Source organism: Falco biarmicus, chromosome 4 (genome assembly GCF_023638135.1).
Source record: "Falco biarmicus isolate bFalBia1 chromosome 4, bFalBia1.pri, whole genome shotgun sequence".
NCBI lineage: Eukaryota > Metazoa > Chordata > Aves > Falconiformes > Falconidae > Falco > Falco biarmicus.
In genome coordinates this window covers 64,348,691-64,365,833 of record NC_079291.1, presented here as the reverse complement: position 1 = coordinate 64,365,833, position 17,143 = coordinate 64,348,691, and the positions used below count along the sequence as shown (strand labels likewise).

At 56.6% G+C, this 17,143-nt stretch overlaps 2 protein-coding genes and 1 non-coding gene across 3 annotated transcripts; all 3 read right to left on the bottom strand.

Moving 5' to 3' along the window:
- Positions 1–1,211: 1,211 nt before the first annotated feature.
- DAPK3 (death associated protein kinase 3) lies at positions 1,212–7,753 on the bottom strand. Its single transcript, XM_056337230.1, has 9 exons — positions 7,691–7,753; positions 6,240–6,383; positions 4,233–4,593; positions 3,895–4,024; positions 3,699–3,747; positions 3,515–3,541; positions 3,264–3,416; positions 2,612–2,657; positions 1,212–2,398 (listed from the first exon to the last, which is right to left on the bottom strand). The coding sequence occupies exons 2-9, from the start codon at positions 6,299–6,301 to the stop codon at positions 1,856–1,858; spliced, it is 1,371 nt and encodes a 456-aa protein (XP_056193205.1). The 5' UTR covers positions 6,302–6,383; positions 7,691–7,753; the 3' UTR covers positions 1,212–1,855.
- A 135-nt stretch (positions 7,754–7,888) lies between these two features.
- On the bottom strand, positions 7,889–17,092 carry EEF2 (eukaryotic translation elongation factor 2). Its single transcript, XM_056337228.1, has 15 exons — positions 16,942–17,092; positions 15,974–16,188; positions 15,128–15,309; positions 14,831–15,042; positions 13,818–13,996; positions 13,337–13,442; positions 12,911–13,024; positions 12,583–12,721; positions 11,948–12,143; positions 11,506–11,764; positions 11,088–11,195; positions 10,631–10,984; positions 9,564–9,746; positions 9,343–9,475; positions 7,889–8,517 (listed from the first exon to the last, which is right to left on the bottom strand). The coding sequence occupies exons 1-15, from the start codon at positions 16,942–16,944 to the stop codon at positions 8,324–8,326; spliced, it is 2,577 nt and encodes an 858-aa protein (XP_056193203.1). The 5' UTR covers positions 16,945–17,092; the 3' UTR covers positions 7,889–8,323.
- Positions 13,209–13,275, bottom strand: LOC130149334 (small nucleolar RNA SNORD37). The gene has a single exon (XR_008821879.1). It is a non-coding gene; the product is annotated as a small nucleolar RNA SNORD37 (small nucleolar RNA).
- Positions 17,093–17,143: the final 51 nt, after the last annotated feature.

Genomic DNA, 17,143 nt, shown 5'->3' with positions numbered 1-17,143 from the left:
CACCCTGAGGCTGTGGCACAGATCCTGCTCTGCCCTGGGATGCTGCCACCAGCCAGGTAGTCACGCCGTCACCACTGGATGCCAAGTGCCATGCCCTGGAAAAACAGGGCAGACTAAAATTATCCCCAGACCCGCGTGCCCTGCGGGTTGGGATGAAACCTACACCCCATGGGACGTCAGTGGGCAGCGGGGGCTGCCCCATGGCTGGCACAGACGGGGGCATGGGGAACGTCTCCTACATCCATCTGTGTCCATCTCATTGCTATTCCAGACCCCTGGGGAATTGCAGGGGAAGCACTGGAGTGACAAATAAAGTTTAAATTGAGCAAATCCTCTCACCCGGAGCTCAGCCAGAGGAAAACCCACCACTGCCCCTGCTGCCATGGGGGCTGGCGGGCCAGAGAGACGCCTGCCATCTGCTGGGATTTGGCTGGTGATTCCCCCAGATCAAATTCAGCTGGATTTTGGCTCCATGGCCACAGGAACGTGGGCAGCCAGAAACCCTGTGGTGCTCCAGGCAGAAAACCCTGTCCTGGACTCTCACACACGCTCTGGAGAAGGCAGCAGTTTGGGATCTTGTCATCCCTGTCTCCATCCCCAGGAGGCCAGGGGTGAGGGGAGGGGGTCCAGCACGGGCTGGACCCCAGTCCCAGCCACCAGCTGCTCTCCTGTGCATTCCAGTGATGGCAGAGCCCATCAGCCCTTCCTGGCCCAAATAATATTGAGGCCAATTCCTTATCCACTCTGTTCCCATGTGAAATGGGATCTGGCTGGTCCCCTGCAAAAGGGAGATCCTTGGGGAAAAGGGTAGGAACTCCACAGACACCCTGGGACCTTCCCCACACCCAAGGGCCTTCCTCAAGTCCCAGGGAAATCCCCAGATCCCATAGACCTTCCCCAGTTCCCAGAACCATCCCTCAGCCTTCCCTGAGCCCCCCAGATGTCTGAGGCAAGAAGGGCTGGGGGCTCCCCCAGCCTGGGAGCACCCTGCAACCCATCCCCTGAGTCCCTTCAAGCTCGCATGGACCTCACCTGCACTGGGGCTGATAAGACAAAAAAAAAAAAAGCTTTTCTCCTCCCAAATTAAGGTAATCACTCGAACAGGGGTGCAAACACCATCTGGAGGCACAGCAGAGGAGCTGTCACCCCAGAGCACATTCTCATTCCCTTCCCACCACCCATCCTCCCACTGTAGGAGCCAAGGCGGCCACCCCGGTGTATGGAAACTTTTATTTTGTTAAAAGGGGGAGCACCCGGTGGGACTGAGGGCTGGGGCAGGGAACAGCGGGGTGTGACGCCCCGGTGGGAATGAGGGATGGCCAGGGTCACCCATGGGGCTGCAGCATGTCTGGCCACATGGGAATCAGTCCTCGGTCATGGCTCACACGTGGCAGATGCTGAACTGCTGCCAGGGTTTAGAGGAGGGGTCTCCCCACCAAACCCCCGCTCCAGACAGGGTGGTGCGGCAGCTCAGAGACCCAGGCCGCAGGTGGGACAGGGAGAAGTGGTCTCCAAGCACTGCGGCAGCGAGGGGGAGAGCAAGCAGGGGGAGCATGGGGAGCATGTGGACGGCAAGCCAAGCAAGAGCTGCACGCAGGAAGCCAAAACCCAGGCGAGTGCAACTCAAGCCCCCTGAGGCAGGGGTCTCCAGGAGGCGTAAGCCCCCAGCATGCCACCATAAGCCCAGCAGAGCCTGGGGATATTTACCAAAGGCTGTCGGTGGACCGGCTCCTTGGGCGAGCAAGGGGCAGAGCCACCGAGGCCCCTTCGGCGCTGCCTGCCGCTGTGGGTCAGCCGGAGGAATCGGGAGGGACCCAACCCAGCCCCAGGGCAGCTGACCTCAGCATCGACCCAGCTAGCGGATGCTGCCGTCTCCCTCGCTGCTCTGCAGCTTCTCCCGCTCAATGGACCACACCAGCTCCTGGACAAACTTCATCTCCGAAGCCACTTGCTTGGCCAGCGCCTCATAGTGGTTCTCCAGCTTTCGGTAACGCCTCTTGAGGCTGTTGGCCACCTGCACCACGCTCTTGGTCTCCTCCTGCGCCTGCTTCTTCAGGGCCTCTGTCTTCTGCAGCTCCTGCCGGATCTGGCGGAGGTCCTGGCTGATGCTCTCATTCTCCTCTTTGTACCACGACTCCTTCTCCTCATAGATGGACAGCAGGGCTTCGATGTCCTCCTGGAAGGACTTCTTGTTCCTCTCCAGCTCTCGCAGGCTCTCCTCGGCTGCAGCCACCTCCTCCATGACCTTGGAGAAGCGCTCAAAGTTGATGTACGTGTTGTTTGGCGGCATGCTGGAGTGGGACTTGATGGTGTACTCCTTCAGACGCGTGGTCTTCAGCCGGCGGCGCTCAGGCTTCTTGCAGTTGTCTTCATTGCGGACATTCCTCCTCTTGATCACCTAGAGAGAAGGACAGCTGCAGGTGTGGGGCACAGCCGGGACAGCAGAACCCAGACAGGCTCAGCACCCCCAGCAACACGGCCACCAGCAGCACCAAACCAGCCTCACCTGGGGCTTGGAAAAGAGCAGTGGAGAGCTGCCAGTGCATCAACACCTAACCACAACCTCTTGGATGTTTGACACCCAAAAAGTGCCAATTCTTTGAGTCCTCACCTTAATCCAGGGGTGTTCCAGGCTTTGAGCAATGGTCATCCGCTTCCTGCAAAGACAGTGAGGCTGAGATTGAGGGGCAGAGGCTCTGCTGCCTCCTTCCCTGTTAAAGTCCTGGAAAAGCAGCTCAGATCCTATCACCTCTGGGGCACGGATGAGCCCAGACAAACCCCCTGTACTCAGAGGCCGCTCCAGACAGGGGCCACATCCAGCCCCCACACCCTCAGCCAGCCTCCCAGGAGCGAAGAAGAGCCCTCAGGAACCTCCCGACCCATGGCCAATCGTACGACACCACTGCTCCTGGCACAGCCCAGGCCCTGGGTGCTCCAGTCAGCCCTTGGTCCCTTCCAGACCCCGTTCCCTCCTTTTCAGCTGAGCTGCTGCACCCTCAGGGTGATCCCAGAATTCACCCCATGCCTAGGGGAAAGACTTTAGTTTCCAGATGTTTCACAACACCAAATGTTACAAGCAGCAGGAGGGAAACAGGGAGACAAATGGGATTTATAAACAAGCAGCACAACAGGGATGGGCAAAGGCCCTCTGGGCTGGCAGCAGGCAGGAGATGGGGGAGCCGCCTGTACACGGAGCGGAGTGTCAGGTAGGAGGGACCAACCCTCTCCCAGGGCAATCCCCAGCTGTGCTCCCTGTCTCTCACTTGGGGTCCTTGACGAGCAGGCGGCGGATGAAGTCCTTGGCCAGCTCACTGGTGTTGCTGAAATATTCCTCATCGAAGTCGTAGTTGACAGCAGATATGTTGGTCAGGGTCTCTTGCTTCGTTTCCCCCAGGAAGGGGGATGCTCCGCTCAGCCTGCAGCAAGAGTGGGATGACACCCCAAAAAGGCAACAGCCCAAGGCAGGGGACTCACCCTGCAGAGCCCACCTCCCCCAGACTCCCCATATACTCACAGGATGTAAGTGATGACCCCGATGCTCCTGGAAGAGAGAGGAAGATGAGGCTGAAGCCCCGCAGAGTGCTGTCAGTCCCCTCTCCCTGCACTTTCAGCAAGAGGGGAGATATGCCTGCATGACCCCGGTCCCGGGGACCAGCTGCTGGTGCCACTGGAAGGTGCTTGGAAGGGGACACACTCACCACATGTCAGCCTCCAGCCCCAGGGGTTCGTAGTTCACAATTTCTGGGGCTTTAGAAGGAAAGAGGGGAGAAAACAGGCTTAGTCTGGGGGAAAGAAGCTTGCCCCCATGGACAGCAGGGCTTTGGGCATCTCCTTAGGATTAAGCCAAAGCTTTTGGAGCCCAGAGGAGCCCCACAGGGATGCCACCAGCCTCACCTACAAACTCCGGAGTCCCAAATATATTCTTGAATTCATTCCCAGCTTCAATCTTGTGGGCGATCCCAAAGTCGATGAGTTTGATGCGAGGGTTTGGCACGTTCTTGTCCAGCAGCATGATGTTCTCCGGCTACGATGGGAGAGGAGCTGGTGTTTACCCCAACATGCCAACCCGTGGGAGCCCTGTGCTGCCCTGGGCACCTCTCCTCAGAGGACAAGACATACACCTCAAGTAGGGAGAGATCCCAGAGCCAGCCCCACCGCTCCACAGGAGCCTGGATGCTCGTCCCTGCTCCCCAGATGCCTAGCTCACAGTGTTTGCACCTCCCAGACCTCACCTTCAAGTCAAAGTGGGCAATGCGCTTGGAGTGCAGGTAGTGCACCCCGTCCAGGATCTGCTTGAGGAACTGGGTGGCCTCCTCCTCTGTCAGGGACTCCTTCTCAGCCAGGAAATCAAAGAGCTCGCCGCCTGAGACCAGCTCCAGGATCAGCACCACATCTGTCTTGTTCTCAAAGATGTCATGCAGCGTGATGATATTGGGGTGCTGGATCTCCCGCAGGATGTCCACCTCCCTCTCGATCTCCTCCCGGCTCACGCCCCGACGGCTGGATGACAGCCTACGTTTCTTGATGAATTTGGCTGCATACTCCAGACCCGTTTTCCTCTCCCGGCACTTTCGTACAATGGCAAACTGGCCGCTGCGGGATGCAGGGAGGAGGTGAGGAGAGGATTTCCCACATCACGTGTGCTAGCGTGTGCTTGGCAGCGGGGCCAGCACCAGCATGAGGATGTGGGATGCTGCATGCAGGGACACTGCGCTGCACAGGAGGACACATGGTTTCCCCCAGCACTGTCAGGAATCAGGGTCCTCCCACATGCAGCTCCCATGCTCCCAGCACGCTCCTGGGGTTTACACACCTTGGCACTGCCACAGCAGGCATGTAAACCCCAGCACTGCCTGGGATGGAGGAAAAATATTCCCCCCAGGGATGCGGCAGCTGCCGACCCTCCTTGGGCTGTTTGGGTGCTGCTGTGACTGCCTGGCGGGTAGGAAATGCCATTGTCCCTGTTTCCAGCCAAAAGCCCCCGGGCTGCTCCCAGGAGCAAACCCTGGAGCCCAGTGGCCCTTGGGGGACCATAAAGCTCCAGCGGGGAAGGGCTGAGGTGGGGAGGAAATGCCTGAACTAAGAGGAACTGGCAGTTCAAAGCATGCTTGCGTCAGGGGCCGGGGGAGGCAGGGCTCTGGGCATCGACAGGCACTTCAAGGGGCTAGGGTCTGACAATACCAGCACCACTGCTACAGCAGGATGTCGACCCTTGTCCCTCCCCATCCTGGCTGAGCCACCCACGGCCCCTCTGCCGGAATGCCCAAGTGGCCCTCAACACCCTGGGACAGGATCCATCCCAGTCCCCAGGCTTCTCCCCACTGCCCTGGCCATTGGCCATCGCCACCAGCCATCCCCACCAGCACGTGGTGATGTGCAGTCCCCGTCACTGCCCACTGTCACCAGCATCTGCACCAGCCCGGACCTAAGACTCCTTTATACATCCCGCGGATCACAGCTGTGGGCACCCACAGGCCCCCCAGGGCAGGGACCAGCCTTGCCCAGGTGAGAGCCGACCCCCAGACACCACATCCATCCTCAAGGCTCACACCAGACCACAGCTACAGCGCAGCCCCAAAGGGGAAGCAGACCTGGAACAAGGCCCTGGAAAGCCCTCTTAAAAAAAAAAGGATAAAGCCACCCAAAAGGTTTCTGCTGTACAATTACTTCCCAGTGCCCAAGGAGGAGCACCCCCAGGGACCCATGGTGGCAGCAGACCCCAAGTCCCAGCCATGCCGGCATGGGGCTGGCACGGCAAGGCAGCGCTGGAGGATCCAAACCCAGCCCACACTCCCCCCACTGCCACTGCCTTTGCATCCCGGATGATTAAATCCCATCTGCATGCAGTGATTCACCCCCACATCTGTCCCGCAGGCGCAGAGCCAGGCTGCAGCGACCGGGAAGGGCCGGAAGCCACCAGCACAGGCCCGGCAGCCCTGGCCAAACCCAGACAGGACGGGAGCTCCGCAGGGAGCTGCTAGGCCTGCCCAGATATAGAAGTGAGCTTAATGTTAATTAATGACTTCTCTTTTTTAAATAAATAGCTGCCAGAGGTACCTGGCTCTCAGCACAGCCCCCAGCCCCACTGCCTGCAGGTAGCACAGCTGTGGCACAGGGGATGCCACCGGCATGGGAATACCACGGGGGCTGCAGCAGCCGGATGAAGCTGCTGGCCCAGTGCTCGGGGAGGGGGTGTAGCCACAGAAGCCCCCCAGAGAGCGTGGCGGGATGTCACTCACCTGCCCAGCTCTTCCCCCATCTCATAGAAGTCCTCCACGCTCTCCTGCCGGAAGGTGGACATGGCTGCGGGGCCCTTGTGGAGCTGCAGCCGCTCCGACCCTGTAAGCGGAGGAGGACGCTGGGGAGCAGCCAGCGATCAGCACCTGCGGCACCAGAAAAGGGGGTTTATGCCCCGGGAGCTGCACACCAACAGCAGCACAGCTCGGGGCTAGGATGTGGCACAGGGACCCTCTCCCCACAGGGGGACACAGCAGGGAGCCCCAGAGCAGTGCAGCCCCTTGGGTGCTGTGCCGTGGGGCAGCTGGGGCTGAGCTGCAGATTCATCCTGGGGCTGCCCCCCAGCCTCATCATGCCCCAAGGCCCATGGGAAGCCCCTGCCCACCCCAGCCCCAGTGGTGATGTCCTGGGGGGAGAGAGGAAGGAACAAGGGTGGTGGCTGCATGGGCCCCATGGCTGTGGGCCCCACGGCTGTGGGCCACGCTCAATCCCAAACCTCTTGGCGCTGCACCCAGTGACACCAGACTGGTAGAGGGACCCCTGACCCAGCCAGCAGCATCCTGCTGCCCCATCCCAATCCCCCACAGCCCTTTCCTGCCCAACACCCCGTCCCTGCCCCATAGCCCCCAACTCCACAGCCCACTCATCCCAATCCCCCACTGCTCCTCCCTGTCCCACATTCCCCAAATCCCAGCCCCCCTAATCCCTCACAGCCTCTTCCTGCCCCACAGCCTCTCCCTGCCCTATAGCCCCCAAACTCCGATCCCCCACAGCCCCTCCCTGCCCCATAGCCCCCAATCCCTCATAGCCCACCACCCCAATCATCCATAGCCCCTCCCTGCCCCACAGCCCCCAAAACCCCAGCCCCCCTGATCCCTCACAGCCCCTCCCTGCCCACATCCCCCCCACCGATCACCCATAGCCCCTCCCCGCCCCACAGCCCCCAAACCCCCAGCCTCTCACACACAGACCCTCCCTGCCCCACAGGCACCAGCCCCCCCCAATCCCTCATAGCCCACCCACCATCACCCATAGCCTCTCCCTGCCTCACAGCCCCCAAAACCCCAGCCCCCCAGATCCCTCACAGCCCCCCAATCCCTCACAGACCCTCCCTGCCCCACAGCTCCCAAACCCCCAGCCCCTCACCACCCCTCCCTGCCCCACACCCTCAATCCCTCACGGCCCCCCCGATCACCCATAGCCCCTCCCTGCCCCACAGTCCCCAAACCTCCAGCCCCCCTGATCCCTCACAGCCCCTCCCCGCCCCACAGCCCCCAAACCCCCAGCCCTTCACAGCCCCTCCCTGCCCTACAGGCCTCAACGCGCCCCTCATCCCTCCCAGCCCCATCCCACCCCTCACACACCCCCAAAATTCAAACCGCCGCCCCTCTCCCATTCCCAGAGCCCCCCAGACCCCCCTCCCTGCCCCACAACCCCGGCCCCACGGCCCCACCTGGGCCGCCGCCGCCCGCGTCGCCGCATTCCAGCACTGCCGCTGGCCCCGCCCACTCGCCGCACGATGCCCCGCCCCCAGGCGGAGCCGGGGATTGGCTGGCGGGGCTGACACTCCTCCCACACGTAACGCGCCGAGCCCACCCCCCCCCGCCAGGGGGCGCCCGACTTCCCGGCAAAGCACCGCAACGCACACCCATCACCATTATCCGATTTTATTAATTCCAGTGGCACTAATACAGGCGGCGATGGTCACGACGGACAGTCACACTGTAGACGGGCATCTCCCCCCCCCTCCCCGTTTTGCATCGATTTACCCCATCTGGGGACAAACGGAGGAGCATGTCCCCTCCCCTGACCTTCTGCATTAACGCTTTTGAGTCAAATAAATACAGAATTGGGCAAGTCTAGTGGAAATGTTTTAGTTACAATGGCAAAGATGAGTCATGTGCAACACAGAAACCTATAAGGCTTTTTTTTTTTTTTCCTCCTCTCCTCATTTAAAGTCTCAAATTGCTATGAAACTGATTAACAATGCAAAGAGATGGTGGGCACGGGCATCTACCCCTTTGCATGGGCATTAACGCTAATTAATTAATCTTTTTCTCCCTCCCCCAGAGTCCAAGGTGTTTAATTAGAGTTTGTCAAGGAAGTTGTCAAGGGCAGGGATGCCTTCCTTCAGCCCTTTGCGCTTGCGGGTCTCAGCCACCACCTGGCAAGGACGGCTGGTGCTGTCAAAGGGATCCCCAGGCAGGATCTGCCAGTGGTCGAAGACACACTGGGGGAAAGCCTGGCCCCCCGTGTTGGACCTCAAATCCGCTGTGAAACCTGTGAGGAAGAAGAGAGGGGGTGAGGGGGATGGGGAACAGGCATCGTTCAGCATCACCACCCGCTGATCCCACACCCCATGGCGCTGCTGGCACAGGTAAGGCAGAGGAAGCCAGAGCAGATGCCGACACCAGTGCAGCTCTCCATGGGATGGCCGGGGAGCTGGGGCCAGAGAAGCCCCATGGCAGCCTCCCAGGGGGCTGCTAGAAGAAGGGGGGCAGCCTTCAGGCAACGGGGCAAGGTCATGGTTTTAAACAAGAGGGGAGATTCACACTAGACAAGGGAAACTTTTTTATGCCAAGGGTGCTGAAGCACAGGTTGCGCTGAGATGGTGGATGCCCCATCCCTGGATGTGTTCAAGGTCAGGCTGGACGGGGCTCAGAGCAACCTGATCCCACCGAAGATGTCCCTGCTCATGGCAAGGGGATTGCACTAGATTGCACTTTGAAGGTCCCTTCCAACACACAGCATTCTGTGACACCACTATCTCCTCCCAGGTAAGAAGAGACAAGACAAGAGGAAACGGCCTCAAGTTGTGCTGGGGGAGGTTTAGGTTGGTGTTAGGAATAACTTCTTCATCAAAAGGATGTCAAGCACTGGAACAGGCTGCACAGGGAGGCAGTGGAGTCACCGTCCCTGGAGGTATTCAGAAGATGTGTGGACATGGTTTAGTGATAGCCTTGGCAGTGGCAAGTTCACAGTTGGACTCTAAGGGTCTTTTCCAACCTAAATGATTCTATGACTCCACAATTGTTGTGGTCAAACAGCTGGACCAAAAGTATCTCCCTCCCAGGAGCTGCACAGGCCCAGGACCAGCACACTCACCGAAGGACTCATTGACAGGCAGGTAGGCCTTGACCACGAACATGGGGGTGCCAGCCACCTGGGTCTCCTCAAACACATGGCCACGCTTCCTGTTCAGCACACCATAGATACCACCGACCACCTGCTCGGGGCACTGCAAAGAGAGAGGTGTCAGGACCACAAACCACCCTGCTCACATCTTCCTCAACCAGGATCTTCTGGGCTGAGCAGAGGTTCCTCACCTGGATTTCCACAAGATAGATGGGCTCCATGAGCCTGGGCTGAGCAGTGAGCACACAGGCATACAGGCATCTCCTAGCAGTGGGAATGATCTGCCCACCTCCACGGTGGATGGCATCAGCATGCAGGGTGACATCATGCACATCAAAACGCACAGCACGCATGTTCTCCTCACACAGGACCCCCTGGAAAACCAGAGCAGAGCATCAGTCAACACCATGTTGGAAGACAGCTGGCATTCCCTACCAGAAGGCTCTGGTTGTCCCTTGGAAACAGGTCACCAAGACCACACCTGGCACACCAAGGAGCCATTGGCACATCACTTCCTTGTCCAAGACCTACAAGTCAGCTATTCCTGCCTGCCATCACCACTGCAGCTCCTCAGAGAAGGCTTCACACACTGAAACCATTCGTACCAGCATCTCCACGCAACAGCCCCAAGGTTCATGTCAACAGAAGCCCTGACACATTTGTGAAGCTGCAACCCCAGCATTAGGCCAGGAAAAGTAGTTTTTCCACATTACTGGGACAAAAAGAAGAACTTGTTCACATGTATCTTCTTGAGACTGAAACTAACTTACAAAAACCCCCTCTCCTGTTGTTGTTCCCAGTCTGTCACCTTGTTATTCTGGAGTCACCTCCTGTCTAGCCCTGACAAAAAAATATTTGGTAAATAAGGCCAGATCTTTGCCGAGGCTCTCAAAGTACCTTTTCTTTTGATGCCAGCTGTATTATTCATCTTAATAGTTCCTGTCCCTGCTGCTGCATTTTGCTCTCTGAGAACTCTTTTTAAATTTTAAGTACATGCTGCCATGAGTTTCTCTGCAGTCCTGGGCGAAAGTTTTTTGTCTTGAGGTGGAGCATCTAAACTGATACATCTTCACTCCAGCTGTCACTGAGTTTAATTTATCCTAAAAGATACTTCTGAGTTATAAATGTTGCACTGTGTGACAGTTGTTCTGAAATGTCTTTGAGAAAAGGCATGCAGCAGCCCTTGATGACACTGCACACTGCCCATCGCGCAGTGATCCCAGCTGCACCATGACTGGAGCCAGGTGCTGCCCCTTACCTCCTTCGTCGCCCACTGGAAGCCGGCCACCACGCTGTCCTTGATCTCATTCAGGTACTGCACTCCCTTGGTGATGTCGGTCAGGATGTTGGGGCCAGTGCCATCGGGACCAAAGCACCAGATTTTCCTGGCTTCAGTGACATCCCACTCGTACTTCTCAGCCAGGTACCGAGCTCGCTGCTTCAGCTCCTGGCGGGCAGAGACCTCACCCTTGTCAATGTCTTCGGCCAAGCCGTCTGGGAAGGGCCGGGCCTTCATGTACAGCCTGTTGTGTTTGTTGGGGGACTTGGAAAGGCACATCACATTGGATTCCTCGCTGACAGTCTCACGGTAGGACACAACAGGATCTGATTTCTGCAGTGACAGAGCAGAGAGGCGTAAGCCACCAACCAAAAGGCAGCTCACCAGGACGGCCGCTCAGAGCTCATCAACAGCTCTGCCACTGCAGGCCCTCTACCTTAATAGGAATGCATGCATGGTCCTCTTCCAGATCCTTCAGACAGATCTCCAAGTGCAGCTCCCCAGCACCAGCAATGATGTGCTCCCCAGACTCCTCAATGATGCACTGAAAAGACCATTTACACAGCAGGTGAAGCTTGGCTGCAATGCAGCGAAAGCTCTTGCACATAAAACACTAGCGACTGTCTCTGATTCTTGTCTTTGACTCATAGAGCTTACTTTTAGATGATTTCTCCACCAATCTGGGGTGAGTCAGTACCAACCCCAAGCACTCCTCACTCTGGTGGGACTGGGAGCAATACTTAATTCAAGACTATTCTGCCAGCATCCCCAGTGCAATCATGACCAAGGCAGAAGCCTCCTGTGCCAGCAGGACCAGGATTCCTCCTGTCCCCAAAACCATTCTGGACATTCACCTGCACCATAGGGTCAGACTTGGCAAGACGCTTCAGTCCCTCTACCAACTTGGGCAGGTCAGCTGGGTTCTTGGCTTCCACAGCCACACGTACAACGGGGCTGACACTGAACTTCATGACTCTCATGTTGTGAGCATGCTCAAAGGTGGTGATGGTTCCAGTCTTCACAAGGAACTGGTCAACACCAACCAGACCAACAATGTTTCCACAAGGCACGTCCTCAATGGGTTCAACATAGCGGCCCATCATGAGAATGGTCCTGGTGAAAGAAAGCTGTTTTAAGGACGTTTGGAAGAGGAGGTCCCACCAGGCAGTATCCTGGAGTTCAGCAGCAGACCTGAAGCCCACAGCCAAGCTCCCTGTCTGGCCTCAGATAAGAGATCCAAGAAGAGTACCAGAACCACAAACGTGAAGCACAGAGCACACCCTGGCTGGGACTGACCTTTGAATTGGCTTCAGGTACAGATCCTCCTTCTTGCCAGGTGTGTAGTTTGGTCCCATGATTCTGACTTTCAAGCCAGTTGAGACCAGACCAGAAAAGACACGTCCAAAAGCGTAGAAACGTCCCTTGTCAGAGGTTGGCACCATTTTAGAGATGTACATCATCAGGGGGCCTTTGGGGTCACAGTTCTTAATACCTGGCAGGAAGGGGAGAAATCAACTTAGTTCAGTATTACTTCTAGCATCTGGCATGCATGCCCTGTCCCCCCACCCACTCCCAAATCCCCACGTGAGACCTGCAGCCACACTATCTTCCCATCCTGCTGTTGACTTCTGTCCAGACTGCTGGCCAGCACAGAGACAAAGATCACATCACTAAGAGATGTTTTAAACAAATGCAGGCTTAGCCTGAGCCTTTGGCATACACCCTGGCTACTCTCCAGTTACTTAACTAGCTCAGTCCTCCGGAGTAAAGCTGCGAGGTAGTAAGTTTGTTTGATCCATAGCAGCAACAGACTCAAGAACTACAGCAGCTTCCAAGCTGTGTACTTGGAGAATGAGGTGGCTACAGGCATGCTGGAGCGCTGAGCACTTATGGGAAGAGACACCTGGCAGCAAAGCAGCAGCTCATCATACCTATGGCAGCCTCATCATCAGGGGGTCCCTCGTAGAGCAGCTCACAGCGGTACTTCTGGGCTGTGACGGGAGAAGGCAGGTGAATAGTGATCATCTGCAGCAGGGCATCTCCGGCAGGCAGCCACCGCCTCATCACGGCCTGAGCAGAAATCACAGGAGTAAGACCCAATCAGATCATTCACGGCCTGGCAGTTAACCTGCCTGTGCTCCCCCAACATCCCAGCAGCACCCTCCTACCCAAGCAGGTTTTGTAGCTGCTTAGTAAGCTCGCAGTTAGAGCAGTACAACTACTCGCCTCCTACCCACAGGCGATTCAGACCAATCTCACCTTCAGCAGGGGTTTGCCCTCTTTGTCCTTATCTTCACTGTCAAGTTTGATGTCCAGTTTCTCAATCAGTTTAGCCGCCTCCTCTTTCTTGAAGTTCATGATTGCATCGAAAACCTGGAAAAGCAGCAGCAGGTATGAATGTTACCAGTGACCCAGTTTGAAGCAGCAGCACAAATGTCTCTAAAGAGAATCTCTGTTCTGGTTCATCATGCTGCTGAATCCATTTCAAGGCTCAGACACATACTTGCCTGCACAGTATTTACTACCAGCCTCCCTGCCTGCACCGAGTAACAAGATGTGTCAGATACTTAAATTTCTTCAGTCAGACGAGTCAGGTCAAAGTGAAGAAATTTTCCATCATCACACACCATAACCAAACCACAGAGCATAAAGGAACCAGCCACAGCTGAACACCAAGGAACTCACCTTGAAGATGGGGTCAAGGATGAGCTGGCAGAAGGTCCTGGGTAGCTTCTTTCCATCAGGGCTGGTAGCAGATTTGCTGAACTTGCCAGTAGCAGGATCAAAATATCTGGAGAAAGAATCAAGTCAGATAAGTATAAATGCCCAGCTCAGCTACAGAAGCGTGGCTTGTTCTACTTCCTCAGGCCAGAGAAAAGAGCTGATGAGTAACAACCATCTTCATGCTTTTCCCCATCACTCTCAGGTTTTCAGAACTCACCAAAACACATTTAACTCATGTTGCCAACTCACCACCCCCTCCCCATTTATCTGTTTCCCATACTGCAAAGATTTCATAGGAAGCGGTTCTTTTGCTAGCACATGCACCAAGACACTGAGACAAGTGACACAGCCACATCCCCCCTCCTTAACCATCTTCTACAGCATCATGTCGCAGCAACACAGGGCTGATGTGGAATTAAGATCAACAGCCAAGATTCCTCACCTGTCTCCCCACAACTTCTTCATCATGTCTTCTACTTTCTTGGCACGCTCAGATGGATTCAGCTGGGCATCACCCTTGGCAGCAAACTTCGCAACATACATTTCAGCAAACTGTTTCAGAGTGAAAGCCCAGCCATGCAGGCCAGAACCAAAGCCGACTGTACCAAGCACCGGATCAATCTGAAAGGAAACAAACATGAGAGCCGGGTTATAGATGAAGAGCCACAGCTCTTACAGCCACAGAGCATTAAAAGCAGTCAGCCTACTGCATCCCAAACACCACCACCCAAGTACAAAAAGTTTGAAAATGGAGCTTCAGGACTATGTGACTCTTGCACGAGTTCTGTGACAGCAGTCATCTCTGAGGTCCAGGGACAGCCTGGCCCACACCCATCATTTTAGCCCTGTACCACAGAACTGGACTGGTTTTTCTTCACTTCAACCAGCTACGCACTCAGATAGCTCAGCAACCACTTTGGTTTGTGCACAGGTAACATTCCCATCCTTCACAGGAAGGCTCAGCAATACATGAAAGCCTGCAGCACTCAGGAGAGTGCTCAATGGGAACAAAGCGCAAGCTTTTTGTCAGAGCCTCCAGCCAACAGCATCACTCGCTACCCAGGAACCCAGCAGGGAGCAGTGCTCGGAGCGTGGGGACTGGCAAACACCTACTGGCCTTCCACTGCAGAAGGCAGCTGGGGGGGGATGCTGTGCAGGAGCCTAGGATCTCACACCACCCAACATCACAGATATTATACAGGCAAGAAGGTGTCCTATGAAACAGCACCCTTCGTAAAGGAAGAAAACATCGTTGTATTTATAGCCTCTACGTGCTAGAGCCTTGAACAGATGACATTGGAGGAAAGCTAGCAAGAGCTCCAAACCAGCACAAGCATCTTCATCATTCTGCTCTTGCTTCTCCGCTTGAAACAGGAAAGAACAACCACGGAGACAACTGCTCTCTCTCACTAAAGGGGATTATTTCAAACACAGCATTCACAGCCTCCCACCTACCATGATATTTCCCATGGGGCCACTTTCTCCTTCTCCATATGTGGAGATAATAACGTTCACATTTTCCACTATGCGCTGGAAGGTCTGGTACAGCTCTTCTGGCTCCAGCTGCAGCTCCAGCAGCGCTCGGTCCATTTTGTTCATCATCAGGACAGGCTTGATCCTCTCAGCAATGGCCTGACGCAGCACAGTCTCTGTCTGCACGCACACGCCTGCCAAACACAGGGGAATTAGTTATCCTTGTCTTCAAACTCGCCCAACATACACTCCAGTTTTATATGGCTGCAAAAACCTTACCAGAGACACAATCTACAACAACCAGGGCACCATCAGTGACACGAAGAGCAGCAGTGACCTCTGATGAAAAGTCCACGTGCCCAGGAGAGTCAATCAGGTTGATCAAGAAGCCAGAACCATCCTTGCTCTGCTTGATGAAGGCCAAATCATTTTCAGAAAGCTCATAAAATAGGGAAATAGCTCTGAAATAAAAGAAAAACTACTAAAATTATTATTTACGTTACCCCTCCCCAGTGCTTAGAAGCATCCTTTTATCCCACACAGATGGCTGCCCCTGGGCTTAAGGATTTCCTGAAGTATATTCCTGGGAGGCCAGTGTGGGAGATAACCAGGAGTGCAGGCTAAGAACAGCCCTTCCTATGCTCTTCTGAACCCATGCAATTAGAAGTGCCCACACAGGATTCCACTTCTTTCAACCAAGGATTTCCGCTTTTCCTACCAGGCCCAACCGCCTCTCATCCCTCTTCACGTCCCTCAGGGTCCTCAAACCACCCGTGGTAACACAGCTGCCAACATTGCCAGAGACAATCTCCACGCCACATCAGCAGGACTCTGGCAGACACCCGCCACATCCAGCGGTCCCAGTGCTAAAACGGAAGACTGAAGCTCCCAGCTGCACATCTGTTTCCCAGTGGCCACCAAGGTAGTGCTCTATGAAGCCAATCAATACTTGCTCTTCCATTTAAGCAATCCTCACAAACAAGAGAGGAGCTTCTGAACTAGACTAAAGAAAGCCTGACGCCGTCTTCTTTCACCTTGCAACCAAACCAGTGGAAGACTCAAAGCCCCCCCTGCGCTCAGACCATGCAGCAGGAACACTGGGGTGCCTGAAGGGAGGAAACTCACGTTGATTTGATGGTGATGCACCGTTCCTGCTCATCCTTCCTTGTGTCGGTGAAACGGGTCTCCCCCGCACGGGCAGAAGCAATGATACCAGCTTTGCATACCAGAGAATCAGTCAAGGTTGATTTGCCGTGATCAACGTGGGCAATCACAGACATGTTTCTGATGTTGGCCTTTTTGTCCATGATGGCCCGTATCTGGTCTACTGTGAAGTTCACCTTGAAGAATGAAAGGGGGGGGGAAGGAAAAACAGGGTATGAGAAAGGGCTTTGGTAGCTCTAAGAAGCCCAACCAACACCACAAATACCTGCCATCGCCACACTGACACCAGTTCTGCCCATGCAGCCCATGTCACAAGACAACCCACAGTAAGGGTACGGCAGACAGCGGCGCTGCAAGCAGAGGGACCTGGGGTTGCAGCACAAGCCCCCAGCGCGCTCCTCCTCCACCCCAACGTCCTACAAACCGCGGAACGCTGCCTTGAGCCCAGCTCTCCCGAAAAGCGAGCCCCCTCCAGGCGCTGCGCCGCGGCGGGCGGTGACAGCCAGGTACGCCCGTGCCACTGTCTCCGCCTGGGCCGCAGCGTTACATAAGGCACCCGCCGGCCGCTGCAAGGCCCCGTCCCCAGCGCCAACACCGCCCCGGTGCCACATCACGGCTGCTCGCTACCCCCCCCGCCGGCCAGGCGGCGTGCCGCCAGGCCCCACCAGCACCGGGAGGAGAGGACCCGCCTGGGACATGGCGCAGGCCCCCAAGCCCACTCCCCAGCCGGGCAAAGGCCTTGAACCCCCCGGGGACACTCCTCCCTCCCCCCGCGGCACGCTGGCCAGCCCCACCCCTCTCCCCTCAGCAGCGGCCAAGCCCGGCCCGCCAGGCCCCCGCCACCGCCCCCCGGCGAGCCATCCCCAACAGTGTGGCGAGCACAGGGCCCGCTCAGCCCCCCAAGGCAGCGGCAGGACGCAGGGCCTCACCATGGTGGCGGATGGCGGTGGATTCTCCGGGGCGGGGGGGTTACAGCAATGGCGGCGGCGGCAGCCCTGTCTCGCTGGCGAGCGCAGAGCGGGCGGAAGAGAACGCTGACGTCAACCGCCCCCTTCTTATACGCCGGCGCCGGCCGGGGGGCGGAACCTGCGCAACCAGTGGCCAATGCGCATGCGCTGCCTCGCCTCTCTG